The 27,526-nt window shown below is 35.9% G+C and overlaps 1 protein-coding gene across 5 annotated transcripts in view; it reads right to left on the bottom strand.

The window, feature by feature from the left end:
- The window catches only part of Ap2b1 (adaptor related protein complex 2 subunit beta 1), a 119,659-nt gene that overhangs the window by 58,294 nt on the left and 33,839 nt on the right, over positions 1 to 27,526 (bottom strand). For all 5 annotated transcript variants that reach the window (XM_015495305.2, XM_015495303.2, XM_015495308.2 and 2 more), the window contains exons 6-12: positions 14,704 to 14,894; positions 12,499 to 12,720; positions 12,085 to 12,205; positions 11,869 to 11,964; positions 9,125 to 9,240; positions 7,024 to 7,189; positions 5,452 to 5,550 (exon numbers count right to left, since the gene is read on the bottom strand). In XM_015495305.2, coding sequence (XP_015350791.1) covers positions 5,452 to 5,550; positions 7,024 to 7,189; positions 9,125 to 9,240; positions 11,869 to 11,964; positions 12,085 to 12,205; positions 12,499 to 12,720; positions 14,704 to 14,894 — 1,011 coding nt within the window. The remainder of the gene's footprint in view (positions 1 to 5,451; positions 5,551 to 7,023; positions 7,190 to 9,124; positions 9,241 to 11,868; positions 11,965 to 12,084; positions 12,206 to 12,498; positions 12,721 to 14,703; positions 14,895 to 27,526) is intronic.

Raw genomic sequence — 27,526 nt, 5'->3', positions numbered from 1 at the left:
CTAATTCCCTATTGATAGACATTTAAATTGTTGTCCCTTTCTCCTCTGCTTTCTTACTTTATATGCACTGTTATGATCACTACAAAGTAGCAATAAATATCCAGGTATCTACCTCTTAGGGTATGTCCATATAGCAGCAATATGAAATTGTTCAAATGGCATATTATTAAAAACAACAATAAATCCATTTCATTTCTGCATTTAAAACTCACACATATAAATTTCTTTTAAAAAGGTCAATATGAGGGATTCCACATGAGTTCTAAGTGAGCAGATAAATTGATTCATGATTTAGCTACTTAAGGACACTTGTCAATATGAACAACCACTCTGATGGGTGTTTTCCCCCTCCTCCATCACATAGAGGATTTTTGGTTACTATTAAAATCTGAATTTGAAAAGATTTTTGGGTTGTAGGCTCATATGCATCATCTCATTTGACTTTAGCACTTTTCTCAGCCCCAGCAGTCTTTCCATGAAGTTCCTTGAGTTTTCCTAGTACAAACAGATTTCAGCATTTTTACTTTTTCAAACCATGATGAGGCTAAACAGATCGGCAGGCTTTTTTTTGTTTGTTTTTTTTTCCAATGTTGTCTAGAATTAATTTATTCATTACTTTTTTTTTTTTTAACTTGTCTACAGCTCTTGGGTCATGACTTCCATCATCACCTTCTTGGTTTGGTAGAAAAGTGGTGCAGAGTGTCTGTCTTCCATATTTGATTGCTATAGTTTTTTTTTTTTTTTTTTTTTTTTTAATAAAACACACACAGAACAAAGCAAACAACTATCAGTAGTCTTCACATCAACATGAACTTCAATTCTTTTATGCCATGTTTTGAAAATGAAAGACATTGTCACAGTATGATCCATGCCATGAAAGTAAGGCACTTTTTACCCTGAACACCCTTAGTAATTAGTACTTAGTAATCAATAAATGGGCCAAGGAACTGAACAGACACTTCTCAGAATATACATTCGATCAACAAATATATGAAAAAATGTTCAACATCTCTAGTAATTAGAGAAATACAAATCAAAACTACTCTAAGATTTCATCTCACTCCAGCCAGAATGGCAGTTATTAAGAATACAAACAAATAAGTGTTGGCGAGGATGTGGGGAAAAAGGCACACTCATATATTGCTGGTGGGATTGCAAACTGGTGCAGCCAATATGGAAAGCAGTATGGAGAATCCTTGGAAAACTGGGAATGGAACCACCATTTTTTTTTTTTAAGAGAGAGAGAGAATTTTAATATTTATTTTTTAGTTTTTGGCGGACACAACATCTTTGTTTGTATGTGGTGCTGAGGATGGAACCAGGGCCACACGCATGCCAGGCAAGCGCGCTACCGCTTGAGCCACATCCCCAGCCCTGGAACCACTATTTGACCCAGCTATTCCACTCTTCGGTCTATACCCAAAGAACATAAAAACAGCATACTATGGGGACATAGCCACATCGATGTTTATAGCAACACAATTCACAATAGCTAAACTGTGGAGCCAACCTAGATGCCCTTCAGTAGATGAATGGATAAAGAAAATGTGGTATATACATATATACACAATAGAATATTATTCAGCATTAAAAGAGAATAAAATCATGGCATTTGCAGGTAAATGGATGGAGTTGGAGAATATAATGCTAAGTGAAATTAGCCAGTCCCCAAAAACCAAATGCTTTCTCTGATTTAAAGATGCTGATTTATAATGTGGTTGGAGGGGGCATGGGAGGATTAGATGAACTCTAGATAGGGCAAAGGGGAAAAGGAGAGGGAAAGGAAGAGAGGGGGCACGGGGATAGAAAACATGGTGGAATGAGATGGACATCATTACCCTAAGTACGTGCATAAAGACACGAATGATGTGACTCTACTTTGGGTACAAGCAGAGATATGAAAAATTATGTTCTATATGTGTAATATGAATCATAATGCATTCTGCTGTCATATAGAACAAATTAAAATTTTTAAAAATGAAGAAAAAAACACACACAGAACAAAGCAAATAACTATCAGTAGTCTTCACATCAACATGAACTTCAATTCTTTTATGCCATTTTTTGAAAATGTAAAGATATTAAAGTCACAGTATGATCCATGCCATGAAAGTCAGGCACTTTTACCCTGAACATCTTTAGTAATTAGCTGAAATTTTCTAAATGCAATTTCATCCTGAAGATGAACAAGGTTTCATTCAAACACATGACTCTTTAGGCCAGGAAATGCAACTTTGGTTCTTGAGTCTTTGTGATTAGTGTTTTCCCAGTATTTCTTATACTGAACATAGCAAACAGTATCACAACAATCTATCTTAGAAAATGATAAATCACTTTATTCTTGGTTCCTGTTTGCTGCCTTGTGTAAGGCACTTGTTCTTGACCAACTTTCATGGTGCTATACGGAATCTCAAAAAGATCCCTGGTGGTTTTGACTACACAGTTTCAAATTATTTTTCTCAGTTGTATAGGGTATAATTTGTACTCAGAATGAGTGTTAAAGACAAAAAAACAAAGAATATTGTGATACAGAAAATTAATAAAGCATTAAAATGGCAAATTTTATCTCAAAAAAAATCTATCACATTCATAGGTTGCATTATTCTAACAGAAATGTTTATCATATGTAAAGGAAAAAAGTATATATAATCATATCAAAATTTCTCTAGTATTTGAAATGCCAGGGTTAAAGAATAGGAAAGAATGATAAATCAGATGCAATTTAAATAATTTTAGTATATTTTAATTTTTTTAGGAATAATTTGCTCCTAAGGAAGTATTTATAAATAATAACCTGAAACTTCCTCACTTAGACCTCCACTTGGAAAGAAAATTTGAACATTATATGAAAAGAGTGAATTTACTCAATCATATCCTGAAAGAGTAAAGTGGCAGAAATAGAATCTTACCACCCAATTCAAATTAACACAATTCAGTGGACTATACTATGCTTAAGTTAATACTCACCAGCTATAAATATTAGGTTATTATTTTATAAACTTGAGAAAAAGAAAAAACTTTCAGTGGAAAAGGCTTTCATAAATATACTTAATTACTTTTATGACAATTCCTCAGATATCATTAATTAACTGGAAAGAAAAGGCAAGCCTAGAGAAAGTGCTTTTATGTATAATCAAACATAAAATGATCATACACAAATACCTTAAAACTAATAAAATGCACTTATACATACTGACTTATATGCAATAGTACTTCAGGCAGAAATTATGTATTCTCAAAATAATTCTTAATCTTCAGACTAGAGGCTCAGGATAGCATAGTAGATAAGGACATGGACCCTCGAGACATACCAACTGGGCTTAGGTCTCTCAGTGTTTCAGTTTTGACATCTACAAAACAGGAACAATAACAGCACTAGCTGTTATTAGTATTAAGTAAGTTAATATGTAAAGTGCTTTAAAAGAATGCCTGAAACATTGTAAGCACTATACAAGTGGCTGTTACTAAGATTTTATACTAATCCCTAATAAGTCTAAAATCAGGAATAGTTTGTTTACACCCTGCCCTGTCCCAGGAAAGCATTTTAACAAACCTTACAAAAATGAATCTAAGGCTAAAGACTACAAGTTAAAACTAGAGGCAGAAAAATGCACACTACAATAACCTGAATACTTTCCATGTTCTCTAAGGTACTGAATAACCAATGTGACGAAAAAAGAAAAAAAAAAAAAAACTTGATCACTCAGGTAAGGCATTTTGAGGAGTAGTCAATTACATATCAATGCACCAGAAAATCCTAAACTTGTTAAAAATTTGATGGGGTATCATAAGGAAGAAAATATAATAAAATAAACAACAACTCTAATAGGATAGTTTCTCGTGATAATCATTACTGGTTGATAGTGCCACTGTGATTCAATAAAAGCAATGCTGTTAGTGTTAAAATATAACAAGTTCAGATACCCAGCTTTCTGTTAATCCGGCTTGGTTCACAGATGAATTTCACACTATCTGTAAGAACAGAAGGATCTTGAATCCTTCTCACTCAAATTTTTATAAATACCGATACATAATGACATTGAGTTTGAACTGACAAGAAACCAAAACACAGCTCTTCCAGGCTGCCTGCTAAATACAAACACATAGGCTTTAACAGACAATGAAGATGGGAGAGTGAGTTGAGAATTTATAAAAACAGAGGCAACAACCAAGACACTTTCTTGATTATTTACAGGTGAGCAGAGAGGGAGAGCAAGGTCAAAATTCCTTTTGGAAATTGTTTTGACAGAATGTGAATTGCTCCAATTCTGTCATTCTACATAAGGACTTGAAGGTTTAAAATTAAACATAAAACAGAGTGCACAAAAAAAGATAGAAAAAAAGAAATTGTTTTGAATTCATCTTAAGAAATACAAATAACCTCAGAGTTATTAATCAAGGATCTAGACACAGAAGTCTACAATGTTCAGTTTGATTCAGATAAGATTTCAAAGTGCTCTTACAAATAAATTTTTAAAATGTATAAAATTAGCAACAGGAAAAAATGACAGCTGAGAACTAAACAAAGCCGTATACAGGACTTTATGTTTTAATAATATATACCATTTGTAAAGAGAAGGAGAAAAATGGTAAATTAAAAATCTGAATTGATTCCATGTGCACACATCTTAATTCTGACAGCCAATCTGTTCTCAAATTCAATTAAGAAAATCACTAAATCATTATGGACTGAAAATCATTATACTAGTTACACTAGAAAAAGTAATTATTTTGATTTCCATTGATCCAAAATGGTCACCTGGTCTTTAAGATCAGTGGCCACATTTCTGAAATTATAATCCATCTGAACTTCTTTTCTTCAACAAAAATGTCATGTAATTCCAAAGAGGGCCAAAAATATCTAAAAATTCAAGGAAGCAGCAGAAGCACTTTAAAATTATTTCCAAGAGAAAGGCAATCCATATGTGAGACTTTACTGAGGTATATGCCTTGTCTGCACAGTATTTTTTTTTTTTTTTGAGAGAGAGAGAATTTTTTAATATTTATTTTTTAGTTTTCGGTGGACACAACATCTTTATTTTTATAAAGCGCCCCCGCACATGCCAGGCAAGCGTGCTACCGCTTGAGCCACATCCCCAGCCAGCCCATCTGCACAGTATTTTATTTGAAAACCAAAGTCACAAAGGAGAGGGTACCATCAAGACTTGATATTGTTTCCACATAAATATATTCACCATTAACCTACAGAATTAAGTTCAATTTTCATATATTATCATGAAAACTACAGCCAGTCAACTTATTTAAAAGCTATACCAACCAGCGTGGAACATATTAAGAGAAACTGTTTTAATAATACTAATTTAGTAAAATGTAAATAAATACCATACTTTTTGAAAACTTCCCTAAAATAACCTTCTTGGGAAGAGTTTCATAATTTCCTACACTTTAAAATAAGACAAAACAACCCCTCCCATTTTTCAGATTTCTTACCTGTGTTGCCAAACTCAAGACCTGTTGGACTAACTCCTGTGTTTCTGATGGCTTCTTGAGAAAAAGCTTCACTATGGCAGTAAGCAGAGTGAGCTGCACCTAAACAAATAAAATTAGATAAAGTGAATGGCACTATATTATTCCTGGCATCATCTCTATGAATTACTTATGGAGTCTGTTTGATTTTTGGTTAAGAGACGAAAGTTAAAACTCAATCAGTATCAATAACAGCAATCAAAGTTATTCTTCTGAAATACAAGGGTATTTAATTGAAAACTCACTAGGATTCTATCCTAAAATTGCATTTTTGGCATAAAAAAATGGCTTATTTCTGGGCCAGGTTATCTCCTATATTTTTTAAAGTACATGCTAACAGGCTAGCAGCATAAAACTTGTTCCTGACCAAGTCTTACCTCATTTCTTTCTACCTAAAGCTAAAAGTTTGAAGGGATGATGAAACTATTTGTCAGATAAGGCAAGAGTCAAGACTGTGCAATTCTATCAGATCTCAGTCAATTAGAAGTGGACTGGTGGGCTAGGGTAGCTCAGTAGTAGAGTGCTTACCTAACATGCATGAGGTCTTGGATTCAATCTCTGACACCACACACACAAAAAAAAGTGGACTGTTGAACCACAAAGCTACTGGCTTGTATGTGTTCCCTGCATTAAGCCTGTTACTACAATGGGCCAGATGCCTATAAACCCAGTGTCTGGGGAGGCTGGGGCAGGAGGATCTAAAGTTCGAAGCCAGCCTCAGCAACATAGCAAGGCAAGAATTTAGTAAAATCCTGTCTCAAAATAAAGAAATGTAACTCAATGATAAAGCTATAATAAAATAAATAACATTACTATAATGGATTATACACATGAACTTCTATTTACTATGAGTACAAACGCCAGGGAGAAAGAACTTACTAATCTGTCTACTTCTCTAGGCCTAAGCCTTAATTTTTTGTAGGGAAGAGAGACAGAAGATGGGAAGGAGACTAATCTATAAGAGAATCTTTTCAAACTTTACCAAAGTCCCACATGAAAATCTCTGCTGTAATGAACCAAGGCCACTACTAACAGGAATATGTACTCACCCTTATGTGAAAGAAAATAAAAAGCTGATTACTGTCAAGTACAGTTCTGGACTAGCAATAGCAGCAGCACTAACAATCTGAATCTTGTACGAAATGCAAACGGTAAAGCACATCTCAGACCTACTGAGTCAGACTCTGGGGGTGAGGCCCAGCAACCTGTATTTAAAAAAGCACTCCAGGTGTTTCTATTGCTTAGTTTGAAAACCATGGGTCTGAGTTATGTAAGTTTATTACACTAGAAATCAGTACAACTGGAAAAGGATCATCCCTTTGCGGATAAAAATGAACATACTATATTACACAGAGAGGGAGGGAGAGAAAGGGGGGAGGGAGAGAAAGGGGGGGAGGGAGAGAAAGGGGGGGAGGGGGGGGGAGAGAGAGAGAGAGAGAGAGAGAGAGAGAGAGAGAGAGAGAAAGAAACTGCTTATCTTTTACTTTCTCTGATCTTTCCAAAGAGATCTAGGACACAGGACAGCTGAGGACTTACTTGGGTACTTTCATCATGAAAACCCTCCAGAAAGCTCTCTAGTAACTCATCTGCATTGTCAATTCTTTCAGCATACTCTCCCACAATCCATATCATAGCTGCTCGAGCATCTGGCTCATCCAGTGAGTCTAAGTTTTCACAGAGAGTGGCAATGATACTTTCATACCTAATACAACAAAATGGACTATGGTTACCAAGGACAAAACTCAGAACTGCATTTAATAGTGAAGGATAAAGGCAAAACCATGGAAGAAGGACCCTAAACCAAGCCACTGAATTATAAAAATTTTTATTTGAAAGAACATAAGAACTTTAAGTCAAATGATCATAAATGCCTTAAATTTCCTATTATGCTTTTCTTTGTTGCAGGGAGTGGGGGAATAATGGGGATTGAACTTAGGGGGACACAATCACTGAGCCACATCCCCAGTCCTATTTTGTATTTATTTAGAGACAGGATCTCACTGAGTTGCTTAGCGCCTCGCCATTGCTGAGGCTGGCTTTGAACTCTTGATCCTCCTGTCTCAGCCTCCCGAGCCGCTGGGATTACAGGCGTGCGCCACCGCGCCTGGCTCCTATTGTTTTAATAACTAGACCTTAATAAAAACTCATCAGATATTCTTTTCAGAAAGAAAAATTAACATGTGGTGTAAGACAATAGTACTATCTTGTGTTTCTAACAATCTTTTTTACTACTAGACCAGAAAATTTTCCTCTATACTATTATTGCCTTCATGGTAGGAAGAAATAAAAACCCCACTTTATTTTGTTTTTCTCTCCAAAACACACACACACACACACACACACACACACACTAATGACTTGGTTTTCCAAAGAAACAAGTAATTCAAATACTTATATTTTGTTTTAGAGGTCTAAGGCACCTATATTTATCATGCTGAATCCATCTCCTTCACTAATATAATTTTAAACATCAAGATAACACCATATAATAAATTACATTGGACAACTGAATAATACACTTGTCAGCCCTACTTCTACCGATCAAACTATGCTCTCGACTATTTTCTTAGAAGTAAAATACTATCATAATCACTTATTAAGACAAATCAGACACACTTCTCTATCAATCATTAAGATATACAACCCCCACTCTTACTCTAAAAAGTTTAAAAATCTGACCCTCCTTTTTTTCTGGGAGAATGGCAAAAATCTATGATGTTCTTTCCAAAAATTTCTAAAGCTAAGAAAATTATAATACACACACGCACACACACACACACACACACACACACTGCTTAAAAGCCATTCCCATGTCAAACTATTTCCACTAATTCTTAAGCATATCACTAGGCAGAAGCTTATGTTCAGGTATGCCTATGGTTGTAAGGCAAAATGAGATTTAGGATGCTCAGAAGAGCTGCTCTTATTTCATTCATATTTTTTAGTTGCTATCTTTTAGAATTAATCCCAAAAGGGAATTTTTGTCCATAAACCAAAACCCCTCAATCTGCAATTTGTGAAGCAAAAACAGATTTTGCTTATCTGTATGAGAGTAGCTATGACATTTCAGAAAAGGTCTGAAACTGGTAATTTACTATTATATGCTCTATAATTTCCCATGAAGTAATAGGTACCATGTAAGATGAAGAGTATAGCTATTACCTTCCTCGCTTTTATGGTAGGGTGACCAAAAGTTTTTATCACTCAAACTGAGACATTTCTGAGGAAAAAGTACACAATCATAATTATGGCTGGGTAACGGGATTAAACTAAGGGCATGCCCAAACAACATACAGTTTTCCTACTTAGTGATTCTGATATGCTAACTTTAATCTATGCCAAAGACACTGTGTGTTAAGGTAGGGCATCATTTCTTCTAAACATAGTAAAGCAGAGTGAAACTCAGGTTTCAGTCCCTGTACTAACCATTTTTTTTATATTTACAATTTTTAATAAAGTATCCTAGTGTGGTAAGTTACATTAAAAAGAGAATTTTCCTGTGTTGCTGGGGGAGGGGCAACACTCCACACCCAGGACACTTTGGGGTACACCAGGTTTTTCGGGCTAGCCAACTTCCCAGTGCCTTAAACATTTCCTAAATGATTTAAGGAAGAAGGTTAGAAGAATTTGGACATACTTGTTGGGATATTTGCGGAAGATGTCCCTGATGACAACAATCGCCTCTTGAACCACATAGTTTACTTTGGTCTGGATTAGATCAAGCAATGTGCTTACGCATCGCTCAGCAGATTGCTAGAAAAAGGAACATAAAAAATGAGAAGTCAGATGATCTATCTAATAATACTACATCAACATAACAAGATTTGAAACATACAGATGCATTGATTTAATGATCAGGCACTTAATTTCAGCAAACTACTGTAGAGACTGAACTATAAAACGTTTATCTACATCAGAAGTTCTAGATACACACCAAATTTTATTTATTTATTTATTTTTAAATTGGTGCCAGGGATTAAACCCAGAGGTGCTTTTCCACTGAGCCATATCCCCAGCCCTTTTAATATTTTATTAGAGACAGGGTCTCACTGAGTTGCTTAGAGTCTCGCTAAATTGCTGAGGCCAGGTTTGAACTCGTAATCCTCCTGTCTCAGCCTCCTGAGCTGCTGGGATTACAGGCATGCACTACTATGTGCCTGGCTAAGTGATAGGTTTAAAGAAAACAGTGTCAGGGCTGGGGATATAGCTCAATTGGTAGAATGCTTGTCTTGCATGCACAAGGCCCTGGGTTCAATCCCCAGCACCATTAAAAAAGAAAGAAAGAAAGAAAACAATTTCAACACATATCCTAAAAATTAAAGACCAATCTATCAAACGTTACAAACGTTTTATGGATCACCCACAACGTGATTCCTAATGAGACACCAAAAGAAGTATACAGCATTGCCTAAGAAGTGTTCTTGTCAAAAACCCTTAACATGTCTAGGCACACACCTGTAATCCCAGGAAATCAGGAGGCTAAAACAGAAGTACCACAAGTTTGAGGCCATCCTCAGCAACTCAGTGAGGCCCTAAGCAACTTAGCAAGACCTTTCTCAAAATAAAAAATATAAAGGGTTGGGGATGTAGCTCAGTGGTAAAGCCCCTGGGTTCAATCCCCAAATCCCTTGGTATCCCAAAAAGAAACAAACAAAAAAACTCAACATGAATTTTACCAAGCCTCTAGATTTAAATATTTTAAGGGGCTAGAGAAATGAGATCAATAAAATCACTAATGTATAACAAACCAAATTCAGCCTCTGGGAAATTCTGTGAGCCTTCAATAAGTAATAATTCCTCATAAGGGACACCAAAGTAAGTAAATAAAAGACTTAAAAGACATATTAACCCAATGTAAGGTGTGGACCTTGCTTAGATTTTGATTTGAACAAGCCAAATATAAAAGATAGTCTGATGCTAATTAGGGGAAATTAAATATGAGCTGGTCATTCAATAAGATTAAGAATTATTTTTAGTTTTGGGGAATGTCAATTTTATTGTGACATATTTTTTGCTTGTATTTGAGATACTGGGACTTGAACCCAGGAGTGCTCTTCCATTTAGTCACATCCTCAGACCTTTATATTTTTGAGATGGAATCTCCCTAAATTTGCCCAGGCTGACTTCGAACTTATGATCCTCTTGCCCCAGCCTCCAAAGTAGCTGGGATTACAGTCATGTGCCACGGCACCCAGCATAACAATATTTTTTAAAAGAACCTAATCCTGCTAGACATGGTAGTACACAACTATAATCCCAGCAGGCTGGGAGGTTGAGGCAGAAAGATTACAAGTTGCCAGCCTAGGCAACTTAGACCTCGGTTCAAAAAAAAATGGACTAGGGATATACCTCTGTGGTAAAGTGCCCCTGGGGTTTAATCCTCAATAACAAAAAAAAAAAAAAAAAAAAAAAAAGAGCCTTCATTCTAGTTGGATGATATCTGCTGCATTAAAATAAAATAGTACCTCTCACCCTTGAGTGGGGAGGGACATCAAGGAGATAAGAGAAACAGAATATTTCCTTAATAAAATCTTCTAAAAGTCCTATAATAATTTACCCCAAGCAAAAATGTAATAAAAATGCTAGGTAGACGGCAGCACACCTGTAATCCCAGCAATTCAGGAAGCTGAGGCAGGAATACAGCAAGTTCGAGCACAAAGTTGGTAACTCAGGGAGACCCTTTCTCAAAATAAAAAAAATAAAAGACGACTGTTATTTCCTGTGGTGGCACACACTTGTAATCCTAGCATCTCGGGAGGCTAGCCTCAGCAACTTAGCAAGGCTCTAAACAATTCAGTGAGACCCTATCTCTAAATTAAATATAAAAAGGGCTGGGGATGTGGCTCAGTGGTTAAGCACGCCTGAGTTCAATCCCTACTATCAAAATATAAAAATAATAAAATTAATAAAAAAATTCATGTTGAGTTTTTTTTTGTTTATTTCTTTCTGGGGTACTGATGATTTGGGGATTAAACCCAGGGGCTTTACAACTGAGCTACATCCCTAACACTTTTTATTTTTTATTTTGAGAAAGAGTCTTGCTAAGTTGCAGAGTATTCATTAGCAAAGCACCCCTGATTTCAGTCCCTAGTACTGAAAAGAAAAAGAAACAAACCTTTAATCTACTAACTATGTGCTTTATTATTTTGATAAACTTTAAAAATATATTTCAAAGAGGGGCTGGGTTAGAGCACTTGCCTAGCACACATGAGGCACTGGGTTTGATCCTCAGTATATCACATAAAAATAAATAATAAAAGGTATTGTGTCCATGTACAACTAAAAAAATAATAATAATTGTTAAAATATATGTTTTAAAGAGAGGAATGAAAACACTCAGAAACACAAAATTTGTGATTTCAACTTCCATTGGACACATACCTCCACCTTAATGGCACATCGTCCAATGGCCCGCACAGCTTTTCGAACAAAGTCCACATCTACCTCAGTGGCATATTCTTTCAGTTCTGCCAGAACCTGTCAAATATTGAGGAAGTGGGTAATAAATAAGGATTCTAAAATAGCAACCTCACTTCTTCTGAAGGCCAGACCTTAAGGTCTAAGTCATCATACATTTGAGACTACTTAAAGTCTGACCTGAGCAATGTTGGCTTGGGATGCCAGACGAATCATAATGTCCAGTTTCTCTAGTTTAACATAGATGGGATCATTGTACTTTACAAAGAAGACTTTTATTTCCTGCTTTAAGATTTCAGGCCTGTGGAACACATAAACACAAAAAGGGGAGGTAAAGGCACATATTTATTGATCTATCCTTCTGAGTCTGTATTAAATCTGTACCTCTTCCCATTCCATCACCCAGAAAAAAAAAAACTTAAAAACTTCCTCTACTTTTTCTTTGCAATGCTGGAAATCAAACCCTGTTGTTCTGCTATATAACATTTTTGTTTTCACATATTTAAAAAAAGATTAACAATGACCTATCAAATATTGATATTAAACTTATTTCAAAATTACAAACACTTTAATCACCAATTCACTATTTCCAACCTTTTTTGGACAATTAGGTTGATGTTCCTCAGGGCAACATATTGCACTTCTGGCTCCCCAGATAGCAAAGTGACAAGGGGAGGAGCTAACTTCTTCAGCAGCATATTATAGTAGTCAGAATCCTTGGGTAACAACTCTAGAAACTTCATTAGGACTTTCACCGCTGAAAGCACCACGGCCGAGTTGGCATGGGACAGCCGGGGAGTTACCCGCTCGCAGATGCTGAGGGCAGAAAAGGAAAATTAATACCTTAGGTTGTAATTTCTTTGCTCAATCCATTTTATGAGGTAATGCTCAGAATCCCATGGCCCAGGTATCAAGAAATTAAAGAATCAGTTAGAAAAGTCAAATCTCCATGCTTAGTCAAATGGGGGTCCAACACTGCAGAAGCTTCATTCCCAGAAAACTACAGGCAGAGCAGGGATATCAGAAGACATCAGGAAACCAGCAACAGGGAATGTTCAAACTGGAAGGAAATTAGTGATACCCCAAACACTTGAGCTCATGCCATTTACCTTCTGGTTTTATAGTCCTCTTTTTGTCTCCCCATATTATGTTAGGGCTCCCTGCCTCACAGCCCATTTCTACTCAACCTATAAGAAGTCAAATTAAGCATTCTGAGAGTTATTTCGTAGTAAGAGACAACAACCCACTTGTGATTTAAGGTTTCAATGTAAGATAGAGGAGAGGAGTGAGCTGGCAAGAAAAACTACCCAACTCATGCCTCAGGATAATAAGAAAAGTTCTGATTTTTTTTTTTTTTTAATATCAGAACATCATTGTAATATTCTCCCAACTTCTTCCCCTTCTCCTAGTCCCTGCCACCTATGCATAGATGCCTCATGAAATATTGGATATTTAATTATCTATGCACTGTTCTCAGAAACTAACCTATTTTTCATAGTAAGCTAAGGAAAGTTATATTGTCCAGAACTATCTATATTAAGGATACAAGATATGCAGGCTATGTTATTCTCTCCTATACCTACTTGGCTGATTACTCACCTCCTCCTGGTTTTCATACACATATCACCTTCTCAGTAAGCCTTCTCTGACTACTCTTCTTAAAAACTACAATCCCTCACCTCCAAATGCCTAGCATTTCTTAATCTTTTCCTTTCTTTGTTTTACTTGCTAGCACCTATCACCATCTGACATATTACATATTGTATCGTATTATGCATATTATACACACTCCTACACCCATCCCTCAGAATAAATCCTCCATGAGATCCTGCTGTATCCTTGGAGCCTACAGAGTACCTATCATACAGCATGGGCTGAATATTTGCTGAGTGAATGCATGGATGAGTGTTAATGTCAATAACCAACAAAAAATAATATTCTAAGTAAAGTTCTTTCCACATTTTGTACTTTCAATGATGGAAGAAAACTATTGGAGGTGTTAGTTAAGTCCACAGGGAATAATTTCCTGGGGAACTGAAGAGCGTTTACATTCTAATAGCTTGGAAATCAGTTTCAGCCAAGCAAGGAAGGTTCTTATTTAACATAATTAAAATGTCAACTTTAATGAAGAGCCAGTGTTTCTTCAGAAGTATCTGCCTAGTACACTGCCTACACACACAAAATGCTCAATAAAAATTGGTGATAAATAAAAAATATGGATGTGTAGATGAATTCAGTAGTCATTTCTAACAGTAAAGGAAAATCTGTAACACTAAGGAAATAAAGGGCTAAAAAGATCAAGATGTGATTTCCAAAATCTCCAAATTCAACTGATATGATTTCTATAGGTAATGGGAGGCAGCATATATTTTGCTGACTTTAACATGCTTTTTCTAGTACTAAATTATAGGTATAGTTCAGTTAAATAACTATAGTATGAAGTCACTTACTATGTATCAGAATGAAAAGTGTTATCACTGCAGACATTCAATAACCTTTTATTTGCCAAATGGCTAGGAACTAAGACATGGGAGACAATGACGAGGGAGGTTTAGCAAAGGTACTACTCAAATAAGAAATGAAAAGCATACATTTCTTAGAAAGTGTTATTTTTGGCATGGTTTACTCCACAACCTAGAATGTTCCTGAATTCAGTGAGAAAATGTTTTGGGGATAACAATGTCTACCCCACATGTCCCTCAATTTCCTCAATCATAAAGACTATGATTCTAACAGTAGAAACTATAACTTATTGAATCTGGCAAGACTCTTAGCTATTATCCAGGAAAACAGACTGACCTCTGAGCTTCCCGATCATCTTTAGGGTTGTAATTAGACAGGCAGTCCAGGATGAAAATCTGGCCCCATTCTGTGCACTCATTTAGAGCTGTCAGCAGCTTATTAATGTTCTGAGGATTCAGATCAAGTAAGTTGCTGTTTGGGTGAGACTCACTGATTTCAGATAATGCTGCCACAGCATTAGCCACCACCTGGGAAACAAACAGATATGACCTTGATGCACCCAGAACAGCACAATGATATCCAACATTTATTCAACCTTTGCTGGATCACTTTGTAGATCTCAACTCATAACCATTCCTGGACATTTTATCTAGTCAGGCAAATACACATATTTTTAAATATATTTTTAATATATATTTTTAAAACATATAAGACACCAGTAATAATATATATATAGCTTCCTAGTGGTCAAGGCAATCCAGAATTATATCTATTAGCAGAGTCCACATTTTTTATTATAAAAATGTACATTAACTATTCTAATAGTACTCAAATTATAAAGACATACTAACAGCCATAAAAATGAAGTCTAAATAAGAAATATATATATCAAATAATGGGAAAATCTAGGTCAGTTTTTTTTTTGGTATTGGGGATTGAACTCAGGGTGCTTTGTCACCAAGCCACATCCCTAGCTCCTCCTTTTTTCTAAATATATTTATTTTTTAGTTGTAGTTGGACACAATACCCCTGTTTTATTTGTTTATTTCTATATGGTGCTAAGGATCGAACCCAGAGCCTCCCACGAACTAGGCGAGCGCTCTACTGCTGAGCCACAACCTCAACACTCTTTTTATTTTTATTTTGAGAGGGTCTCACCAAGTTACTTAAGGTCTTGCTAAATTGCTAACACTGGCTTTGAAAACTAATGATCTCCCTACTTTAGCCTCCCAAGTCACTAGGATTACAGACATGCACCACTGCACTTGGCTCAGACCAAATTATTTTATAGGTGTGTATGCATAATGGGGAGGTGATAGTGTTGATCATAGTACAGGTCTTGTAGTAGGAAAAGGTGGACTTGAGACCAGCTGCTAATAGAATATATAACTCTGAAGATTCGGTTTCCTTGTCTGAAAACTAAGGAAAACTGAATCCATCTCACAGGTTAATTAAGTTTGAGAATAAAAAAATCAAATGACATATGTAGAAGTGCTTTAGATAGTCTTATACGAATTTAAGATGGTTATACTTCCATAGTTCATCAAGTATAAGTTATAGTTTTTCACATTAAGATCTCTGAAATTGGTATGCATTTTACAATCAATGGCCTGGCAGTTTAAGAGAAAACTTTTCAGGGTGGAGATTTAGCTCAATGGTAGAGAGCTTGCCTAGCATATGTGAGGCCATGGGTTCAATCTCTAGTAACACAAGAGAAAAACAAAAGAAAGAAAACACTTTTCTTTTCTAGTAATACAAAAAATAATCATGCATATTATAATCAATGAAACTGTAGACTCAATGAACAGTATTCCAAATATATCCTTGTTTCAGAGAGTACAGTAAATTAAAAATTGCTATCCTAGGTAAGAAAATACACCTTCATCTGAACTCAAATTTGTGAATTATGTAGTTACAAGATGAAGTCAACACTCTATCAAAATTAGATTATTTCTAATATAACTAAAAAAATCTATAATCAACGAATATCTAGTTATTAAAAATTTTAAAAAAACTCAAAATCTCACAAAAATATTATCCTACAGCCATGAATAAGCGAATTTTAAAATGTTTTGTAGTAAGAATCCAGTATTACTAAAGATTAACAAGGTGAAGCTGGATATAAATCTGCTCAAGTATAATGACACAACAGGGCTGGGGTTGTGGCTCAGTGGTAGAGTGCTTGCCTAGCATGTGTGAGGCACTAGGTTTGATCCTCAGCACCACATAANTATATATATATATAGAGAGAGAGAGAGAGAGAGAGAGAGAGAGAGAAATTATTCTCAAAAAATGTCAACCCAGCCAGGCGCAGTGGAACACGCCTGTAATCCCAGCAACTTGGGAGGCTGAGGCAGGAGGATCGAGAGTTCAAAGCCAGCTTCAGCAAATTAGTGAGATCCTGGTCTCTAAAATATAAAAAAGGGCTGGGGATGTGGCTGCTCAGTGGTTGAGTGCCCTTGAGTTCAATCCCTTGTACCAAAGAGGGAAAACAAAATTTAAAAAAAAACTTGAGAAATGGAGTTTTGAAATAACCAGAACTTATACTTCATTAGCTTCAAAAAACGTAGTGGCTATAATTTAGCTACTGGTTTTAATATCTACATTATATGCATAGCCTGAAGATTATTCTACTATATGATTTTGCCTTAAAGTTAAATAAAGAGATACTATCCATTATTATGTAAAAGATAATGACGGCATAAATAGAATAATCTCGAACTGTAATATGGTGGTTAGAACAAAGATTCCAAGATAAAAATCTCAGACCCACTTAGCAAAAGATTATGTGAAAACTAAAAGGCATAAGAAGACTGAAACAATCCCCTCTGTGTATTTCATGAGCAGGAAAAGATATTTTATTTCTCATGCTTAATTAACTCGATTAATCTTATTTTAGTATAAAAAATCAGAATGTCATATTGGAAGATCAAATGCCTATTCTGATCTACTGCTGCCAATACATGCCCAATCTTGATTTCCAGTTGTCTAAAATAAGCCTCCTACTACAATTACCATTTCTGCTAGTGAAATTCTTTTCTGTTTTTTTTTTCTTTTAAGCTAAATAAAAAGGCCCTATAATAGAAAACAAAGAAGAAGAAAAGGCAAGAATTGGAATTTCTAAAAAGAACAGGAATAGAACAGAAGGATGCTAAACAGAATGAGCAATTAAAATTCCTCTGTTATCATCATAGGCAACTGGAAATTAAACTTGAGTATATAATGAAGCTAATGAAGTATAAGTTCTGGTTGTTTAAATAGGCGACTTCGGGCTGGGGATGTGGCTCAAGCGGTAGCGCGCTCGCCTGGCATGCGTGCGGCCCNTCAAGAAATTTGTAATGTTTTGAACAACCCACAATAAAAAATTAAAAAAAAAAAAAAAGAAAAAGAAATTCTCTCTCTCAAAAAATAAATAAATAAATAAATGAATAGGCGACTTCACTTATCGTCATATTAAAACAAGAGAGAGAAAAGTCAGTCCTACTTGAAGATATAGAAAGATCAGATCAAAAGATTAAGCTGCTGAGCAAAGATGACGAAGAAAACAGTAATCAGTGTCAGTCACTGCCTGTGTCAGTGACAGGCTAGAGGGGATGCCCTCCTGCCCTGTGCCAAACCTCTGCTCCTCTAAAATTCCTAGAGGTTCTTTCCATTCTAGCTCTCGACTCTTATCTCCTAATCTTCACATCCAGACAGTTATGTTTCCAGAAATGTCCTAAGACAGGCCATGAGGAAGTGCTTCAAGTCCTCCTAGTCCGTGAACTGCCTCCTCCACTCTAATGGAAACCTGAAATAAGCAGTCACACTGAATCTGAGATAAAGAAAAGGACTGTCTTTAAGAGAGCAACTAGGTGGCAAGGACCATCATTTGTTGATGCTTAAACTATGCGTCTTTGGAATTTTGTACTTTGAACACATATTGTTTGCTTTTAAAAAATAAACTTTTAAAATTACAGATTGAAATTAAAGTTTACTTCTCCAGACAATAATATAATATCATAAGCATGGGATTTAGTAAAAAAAAAAAAAAAAAAAAAATCACAGAACAACACATTCAACCCTTATAGTAACTGCCTTAATTTCCCTGAAATATTAAAACAAAGTTATGCCCTTTCACTTGATACAGCACTTTGATTTTGAATTGTTAAGATAACCATATGCAATGTATCCTCCCAAGACAACTGGCATTTCTTAGGAAACATTGCTACAATGTTAGAAAAGTTAGTTTCTAACACAGAAAGGGGGTTGGGAAACAAAGATTTGCTTTAAAAACAAATTTATAAATAGGGTTTCTTAAATGAGCTTTCTCAGTACATGAACTGACTTATGAAAAGTTGGCTTGCAGGTTTTACAAAGAAATATACCCACTGTAGTAAAAAAACAATCAAGCCCCCAAAACCTACCTTCTTTTTCATCTTGCCTCCTAATTATGGTTAAGTTCTAAACATTCCCTACCCTTTCCCTTCATAGACCTAATGCAATATAGATATAGGTATTAAAAACTTTATATATACATATGTCCACAAAAGCATATGTAGATACTCATAAAGTCACACTCCTAGACAAATCTTTTTTTTGCCTTATCAACAGACTTCTTTGTTGGTTGATTGGTTTGTACTATTAGGGATTGAACCAGAGGGCTCTACCACTGGGTTTTTTGTTTTTTTTTTTAAGCCACAGCCTCCCCCTTTAATATTTAATTTTTGAGATAAGGTCTTGATAAGTTACCCAGGAGGGGCTATTGAACTTGCAACCCTCCTGACTCAGCCTCTTAAGTAGCTGGTATTACAGCCATGCACCATTATGCCCAGAAGATGGCTCTTCTATTTGATAGTTCTTTATGGACCCCTGGAGTCATCTAAAATTTTTGTTAAGGTAAGCAATTTGTATTTTGGCTTACTTTACATTATGCCTAATCAAGTTATATTCCCAAGGGATAAAAGATTATAATAGTTAAAAAAAATTATTGGAACTTACTACATGCCATTAAATCCTCATTAAATTTGCTATTAAAATTCACCTGCTCTGGATAAAAAAAACAGGCTTAAAAGCTCAGTGACTTGCTTAAGGTCAATGCAGCCAAAAAAAGATATTGCTTGAACCTAAACTCAAGGTCCATGTCTGATTCCAGTATCTGAGTACTTACTAATCACTCTTGTCTCCAGTATTTACATAAGTCCCTAGACCTGTGAACTTCAACTGAGAGAAAGGGAGAAAAGCAGCACAGGGAGAAAGATAATAGAAGCAAAACATCAATTCACAATAGCTAAATTGTGGAACCAACCTAGATGCCTTTCAGTAGATGAATGGATAAAAAAAATGTGGTATATACACATAATGGAACATTACTCAGCATTAAAAGAGAATAAAATCATGGCAATTGCAGGTAAATGAATGGAGTTGAAGAATATAATGCTAAATGAAATTAGCCAATCCCCAAAAAACAAATGTCAAATGTTTACTCTGATATGAGGATGCTAATCTATAATGGGGATGGGTAGGGAAGCATGGGAGGAATGGAGGAACTTTAGATAAGGCAAAGAGGAGGGAGCGGGCATGGGGGTAGGAAAGACAGTGGAATGAGATGGACATCATTATCTTAATTACATGTATGAAGACACGAATGGTGTGACTCTGTGTGCAATCAGAGACATGAAAAAATTGTGCTCTATATGTGTAATATGAATTGAAATGCATTCTGCTGTCATATATAACAAATTGGAATAAATAAATTTTAAAAAATTATTTCCAGAGAGGTGACATGAAGATTTATATGAAGACTTTTCTACTTTGTATATTTCAGAGATAATCATATCCTATCAGTACTTAAAATAGCAAAATTTACTATTCAGCTATAAAATCTGATTTACAAGCTATATCTATTTCATATGCAGAAATTCTGAGGACATAAATTTTACCTCATTTTTTTTTTTTAAAGGAACAAGCTGGAACCGTGGGTATGGTTAGAATAAAAATGATCCTTAAAAAAGAATTCTAGGAGAAAGTCTAGATACATACTTGGAGTGGAATATTATAGACAGAAGCATCTTTATGAGAAACCTCACACATTTCTCTGTCCCTTAGAATGCTTTTCACCCTACACTCTAATTTCATTCTCCTTCATAACCTAAGAACCCAAGAAACATCATTTTTCTGTATGGTGACCTCCTATTAATTAAACTAGTATTTGGAGGGCTTTGATTTCTAACAATGAACTTCAAGGTTACAATAGTCTGAAAAAATTTATGCTTCAGTTTTTCTGTTCAGTTTATAATTTTTTTTTTTTTTTGCAGGCGGTTGCCAATGACAACCTGAATAAAGTGAAAAAAATTGAAAGCAATAAGATAACTGATCAAAACTGTTTCCATATGAAGAAACATGTGGTTTACATATTTTCATCCATTAAGCAACAGTTTAGAAAATTGTCATCTCCTTTACAGAGCGGCCTCAAATGACATGTAAAAAAACAAGACAAAATGTACTTAATCTAAGAATTTCAGTCATTATTCTCTCCTCATAGACACAATGATTGTGTAGTACCAGTAAAATTTCTCCCCCTCATAAACAAGTAAATTTTGAAGCTTATACTATAAGCCAAAACACTGTCCAAAAACACCAACTGAAAACAAGTTGACCACATTGTGTTCCATAATATTCCATTTTCCCAATGTTCTTCCTTGGAATGAAAGCTAAAATTGCCTAGTTGAGCCAACATACCTCATGGCAAGAAAGTCTGATTACTTATTAACAAGCAAGATTAACAAATAATAAAATTCATTTTATGTGGCTTAAGATATAGTCTGACAAAATGCAAATATTCTCAAAGGCAAAACACTACAAATAAATACCAACAGACAAAAAGTGTTCCCCTAACAAAGAGTTAGTTACTTAGCCCAAAGGTTCTAAAGTTCATGAAAGCATGCTGCAATATGAACCAAACAAAGCCTTCTCTCTCACACCACTTATGATCTCCCTTTTGAGTAAAATATTCCCATGCCAAATTAGAGCTTTGAGATCATCTTAAAGGAAAATGAGAATCAACTTTCAACTTCTGGTAAGCAACTCAAACTATACATACAACAGATTCAGTTTTTAGGAAATTTCCGATGAGAACTGCTTCAAAGGTATATTTTACCTTGTAAAAATAATTCTGCAATGATATGGTAAGTAATAATATAAAGTTCATTTGTTGTAAAATTGTCCTCAACTTTTAAAATTCTAATCTTTAAAATCACTAATATCCAGCACCACAATCACTATACAAGAGAGAATATATGTTTGTCATTATTGCAGCTTACTCTATAGTAGGTTTAGTATTAGAGCTCTGCAAGTCCTCTGTCCTTTTTTTAATAAACTTTTTAAAAATTCTTTTTAGTTGTAGATGGACACAATAACTTTATTTGTTTATTTGTAATGTGGTGCCAGGGATGGAACCTAGTGCCTCACGCATGCTAGGCAAGCACTCTACCACTGAGCCACAACCCCGGCCCCATGTCCTTTTTTTTTTTTTAAATATATATTTTTTTAGTTGTAGATGGACACAATACCTTTATTTTTTTATGGTGCTGAGGATCGAACCCAGTGCTTTCCACATGCAAGGTGAGCACTCTACCACTGAGCTACATTCCTAGTCCCAAGTCCTCTGTCCTTTAATGCTCACAAGAATCCTATGACAGAAGAACTATATTTAATCTCCATTTTACAGATGAGAATACTAAAGCTTAGGGAAACCATACAGCTAAGAAATGGCAGAACCAGTATACAAACTCAAGTCTGGTGCCAGAGCCTGAATTTTAACTATTTTGCTACAGCCACTAGGGAAAAAAAAAAAAAACACAACTTTCTGAACTGTTTTTATAACTTTTCTGTAAATTTAAATCAATCCCCCTGCAATAGGAGATTATTAAAAAAACCAAAACCCAAATTGGCAATAATATGATAAGGTAAAAACAATGATTTTAAGAGAAGAGAAAAAAAAGTTGAGAACACACAGAAAACAATTTCCACAAAGTGTATTATATAACAGGGGGGGAAAAAGTGCCACAGTCTGGCTGGGCACAATTCAGGAGCCACTTGTCAAAAGAAATGAACTTTATTTTTATAACACACACACCACACCACACAGCTCCTCAGGAAAAACCCTCAGAACCCAACTGCCACAACCGGCTTCCCACAAGCCTCTCAACCTCTCCCACTCCTCCTGCTCTTGAGGCGATTGGCTGGGTCGTGTGGGTGGAGCCAAAAAAAAAAGTCCCCCAATGAGCAGCTCCTTGGTCTGAAAGGGCGGGGAAACAGCCCAATGAGCATCACCTCAGGGGAGCCAATCAGTTGGCAGCTAGAGGTTTGCTGGGGCCCTTGAACCAATCATCAGCTGGCAGCTGGAAGTTTGCTGGGGCCCCTTCAGCTGTGGCTCTCAACAAAAAAGTATTCACTTTCTCCATAAGCAGAGACAGAAAAGTGCTCAGATCAAGTAATGGGAAATTCAAGACTGTGGGCCTGACATCAAAGCAGTCTCCAATGAGTCCACTTACTCAACACTTCAATTCTGCAGAAATTAACAGCAGTTCCTCCTTTAGTACCAAATGTAACTTTAGTCACTTGAGGAACTCAAGACACAGACTGAGCAAATCACCTATATTACTTTCAAGTGCCTACCGCATAATGACACTCATACATGCCTAAAATTCCACAAGTTCCCTAACTTCTTTATGGACATTTGGTATGAGTAACAAGTTGCATTTCTAATTTCACCAATGTATAATATTTTAATTGTATTACTATTATTTATTAAAATATATTTAAAAATTGAAGAAATCCCATCATTAAGGCACTAAATTGACATAATTACTTTTTTCTACACAGTTTAAACCTATCTTTGACAATTTAACACAGTCCCCATTAATACCAAATATATTCTGACAAAAATCTTCCTTGAGCTTAGAAAATAATCTAGACAGACTTAACTTCTTCAGTATTATCTTAAACTAACAACAAACCACTGCACAAGATTTCTAAAGCCTAAATAAAAATTATAACAACCAATGGTGTATGTTAAATATGTTCAAGAATAGTTGCAGTTTATTAAGTATTTGCTACATGTCAGGCATTATTTAAATTTTAAATAAATTATTCTTCCATTTTCAAAATAATCCAGTAAAATAAGAATTTTACAGATGAGAAAAGTGAAACTCATTTTAAATAATTTGCTGAAAGCCACATTTCTAGCTGTCAGCCAACCCAGAACTCACCTCAGAGCCATAGCAGCCACTCTGGCTCTGAGGTCTACAGAGGCTGAATATCCTTTATCTGGAATGTTTGGAACCAGATAAATATTTGGAAATGTTTTAAATTTCTTATTTTTTCAAATTTTGGAATATTTGGAAAATATTACACACGTAATAAGCTATCTCAGGGATGGGACCCAAGTCTAAAAACACAATTCATTTTTATAAAAATTTTTTTTAGTTATCAATGGACCTTTATTTTATTTATTCATATGTGGTGCTGAGAATCGAACCCAGTGCCTCACACTTGCTAGGTAAGCCCTCTACCACTGAGCCACAACCCTAGCCCCACACAATTCATTTTATTTCATAGATACCTTATACACAGCCTAAAGGTTACTTTAAACAATAGTTTCAGAGTGCTGACATCTTGAATGCAATTCATCACATAAAGTAAATTTTCCACTTGTGGCATCATGTCAGTGCTCAAAAAGTTCCAGATTTTGAAGCATTCTGGATATTCACATCAAGGGATGCTCAAGCATCTAATCTCTAAGGTTTTATGATCTAGACACTATTGATAGTTAGGCCTGGTAGGGGTGAGTGTGGGGACACACTATCCTCTGCACTGTAGGATGTTTAAAGCATCCCTGGACTCTACCCACAAGATGCCAGTAGTTTTCCTCCCATCAGTTATGACAACCAAGTGTTTCCAGACATTTTCAAATGTCCCCTGGGGAACAAAACTACCCCTGGTTGAGAACTATTATCACAATCATATGCTGCATTCTATGTGTTGGATAGCACACAGTTGAAATACATACCTTCTTCTAAGAAGAAAAATGTTTTCATAAAATGGTTTTTCAGCAAAATTTTTAATTAATAGAAGATGGCAGTGGCTCAGGAGGCTGAGGCAGGAGGATCACAAGTTCAAAGCCAACATTAGCTACATTATGAGGGCCTAAGCAACTCAGGGAGACCCTGTCTCAAATATATATTAAAAAAAAATACTATACCAGATCTAAGTTAAGACTGTTTTGAGTATGTTGCTTGTGCAAAAGAACCTTCAGCAAATAAAAACAACTTTTTTACTAATTAGTTTACACGCCAGGCAAGGGGACGCACACTTGTTAATCCCAGTGGCTTGGGAGTCTGAGAAAGAAGAATCACAAGTTCAAGGTCAGCCTCAGAAACTTAGAAATAAATAAAAAACAAAGGAGTAGGATGTGGCTCAGTGGTAAAGTGTCCCTGGGTTAAATATCTAGTGCAAAATCATCATTATCATCATCAGTTTACACTTCTGCAGAAATCAAGCAATAGAAAAGGGATACTCCCCGCTCTTGAGACTGACAGAAGGCCTAGATGACAAAGATCAAAGGAACTATGCAGTAAGCCAAAGGGCCTCAGGAAAACTACGATCAAAAATAAAAAGCAAAGCATGTATGGTGGGGCCATCCAGGGAGTCCCTTGAGGAGATTTTAACATGAATATGCTAATTAGAAATACCCCCAAAATGATTTTGAGAGCAAAATAAAAACCATAGGAAGAAAAAAAAAAATCCTAATGTATGAATAAAAACTAGAGGATACTCACTATCATCTAAAGTGCATTTTTTTCTTGTATATATACATATACTTGTGACATAATATTTCTAAAATTTTTGAAATTGTGAAGAAATCATGGAGGTTACTTTCCTGTAACTTCAAAGTGCTTCCTCATCTGGAATAAAGGTTTGCTTTCAAAATAATGAACAAAATTTACAATTGAAAATAACTCTAATTCCCTTAGAACAGATTTCACTGTATCAATCTGTACAGATTATCAAAGGAATCAGCACCTTTTAAATTAATATCATAGTGACATTAGCCTTTGCCTAATGTCTATTAAAATGACTATAGTAACAGCTATGACCTTATAAAACAGGTGTATTAATGGGCAATTTTTATGCAAAAGCTCAAGTAATACTCGCAACAACTCTCCAAGAGAGTACTCTTCATTTTTCAGAAGAGAAAATAGACTCAAGAAAATTAAGCAATGTGAACATAAAGTCCTAGCTTAATAGAGTAAGAATTTATTACTTCAAAGTCCACCTTTTTCTATCAACTTGTATGTCACTGAAATTCAGCTTTAACTAAAGTATAAACGGCAAAACAACTGCAGAAAACAAGGTGTGTGATACTCCCCCAAAAAGACAAAGTAAAAATATAATAAAGTTCTATTATTTCAGCAAGGCACAATACTACTTGGAACAAGACTGGAGGCCAACATAACCCCAAGAATTTTCTTTTCTTTTTTCCCCCAATTCTGGGAATCAAACCAGGCCTTGCTAGGCAAACACACTACCACTAAACACATCCCCAGTGCTTTTTATTTTAAGACGGGGTCTTGCTAAGTTATCCAGGATGGCCTTGAACTTGTGACACTTCTGCCTTGGCCTCCTGAGTTGTTGGGATTCAAAGTATGAGCGACTGCACCCATCTGAGCTGTTAGTTCTTGGTCAACATTTTACTCTCATATTAGGAGATTTCAAAGTCATTCTGCATATACTCTAGTGCTTTCGTATATAGGATGCCCTTTGAAGTGCTTCTTCAGAAAACTAAGGCAGAATGCCCTTCAAGTGTTCATTTCCAAAGTGAGTCTAGTATTTACTGGTGTCCGCTGCTGCCACCGTGTGGAGCAGCCTCTGAAACAGCAGAAGAACAAAACCACTCCTCAAGAACAGTAAACTAAGGACTCATATCCATCACAAGAATAAGAGGATTAAGATGATTTCATAATAAAACAGTATCCAGATAATTAAAGACATATATAAATTCAAAATAGTAGCTGGTTCACAACCTTGGAAATGGGCTATGCAAAACAACAAAAAAATAGCAGCCACTTCGAGAAAATGAAACAGATTTATATACACACACACATATTTAAATTCTGTTGTGTACATACTAGGTCAAAATCCTGGCTACATTACTACTTGCTGCATGACTTTAGGATAGTTCTTTAGTCTCTATATACATCTCTTGATCTGTAACATGGAATAACTTCTATTTCACAAGGCAGATCTGAGAACTAACTGAAATATTGTACATAAATGTATTATTGTGCCTGGAATAGAAGGCATTTAAGTATTTCTTAATGACATAAGACCTTAAAAATTCATGAGGTGTTTGAGCTATTGAACCTTATATTCTACCTTTACACCTTGGAAGTTAATCTATCTAGTTACTTAGTTACTCAATCTAATTCTTAGCAGCATTTGATCCTACTGATAAAAAGAACATCAGTGTGATGATTGTAATATTTCATATAAGGTTACTTTTTATAATTGCAATTGCATTTTTAGGATTAAAAAGCAGGGCATAGAAGGGAAGATGGCGGCGAGGGGAGTGCATTACCCCCGTGTGCTGCTTCACTGTGTGGGAGTATGACAAGTCAGGACGGCTAAAGGATATCTTGTTAGGAATTTCCAGCAATAGTGGGGTGCTCCGGAACCTGGAGGAAGGATTTCCATCGCATGAGGATCGGCTACGGGGACTCAAACGCGAGAGGTTTGTCGCACGGAGGGTAACACGGCTTATTCAGCAAATCGCCCCGCGGCTAGAGTCTGCAGCTCGCGCTGGGATAGAGACGCAGGGTTACAGTGCTGCAGTTTCTGCCAGCCGCGCAAGCACCGTACTCAGGGCTGAATTCTGGGTTCGAGACGGGGGAAAGGAAGCGGTCCATCTCGGTTCTCCACACCGGTCAGACCACAGAGGAGGCCAGCAGCCACCATGATGGTAAACTGACGTCACCTTCCCTGTTTTCGACTGACCGCAGCTCATTCAACCATAGATCAGGTAATTTCAGGCTGCAATTCGCCTGCGGCTTGCAGACAGATTGCTAGGGTTCAGCGCCTGGGTGCTTCTTAGAACCTGAGCTTATCGAAGCGAACACCGAGC

The sequence above is a fragment of the Marmota marmota genome, unplaced genomic scaffold, assembly GCF_001458135.2.
Source record: "Marmota marmota marmota unplaced genomic scaffold, marMar, whole genome shotgun sequence".
Taxonomy (NCBI): domain Eukaryota; kingdom Metazoa; phylum Chordata; class Mammalia; order Rodentia; family Sciuridae; genus Marmota; species Marmota marmota.
Note: the sequence above shows the minus strand (reverse complement) of the source record. Positions and strands in the feature narration are given on the sequence as shown.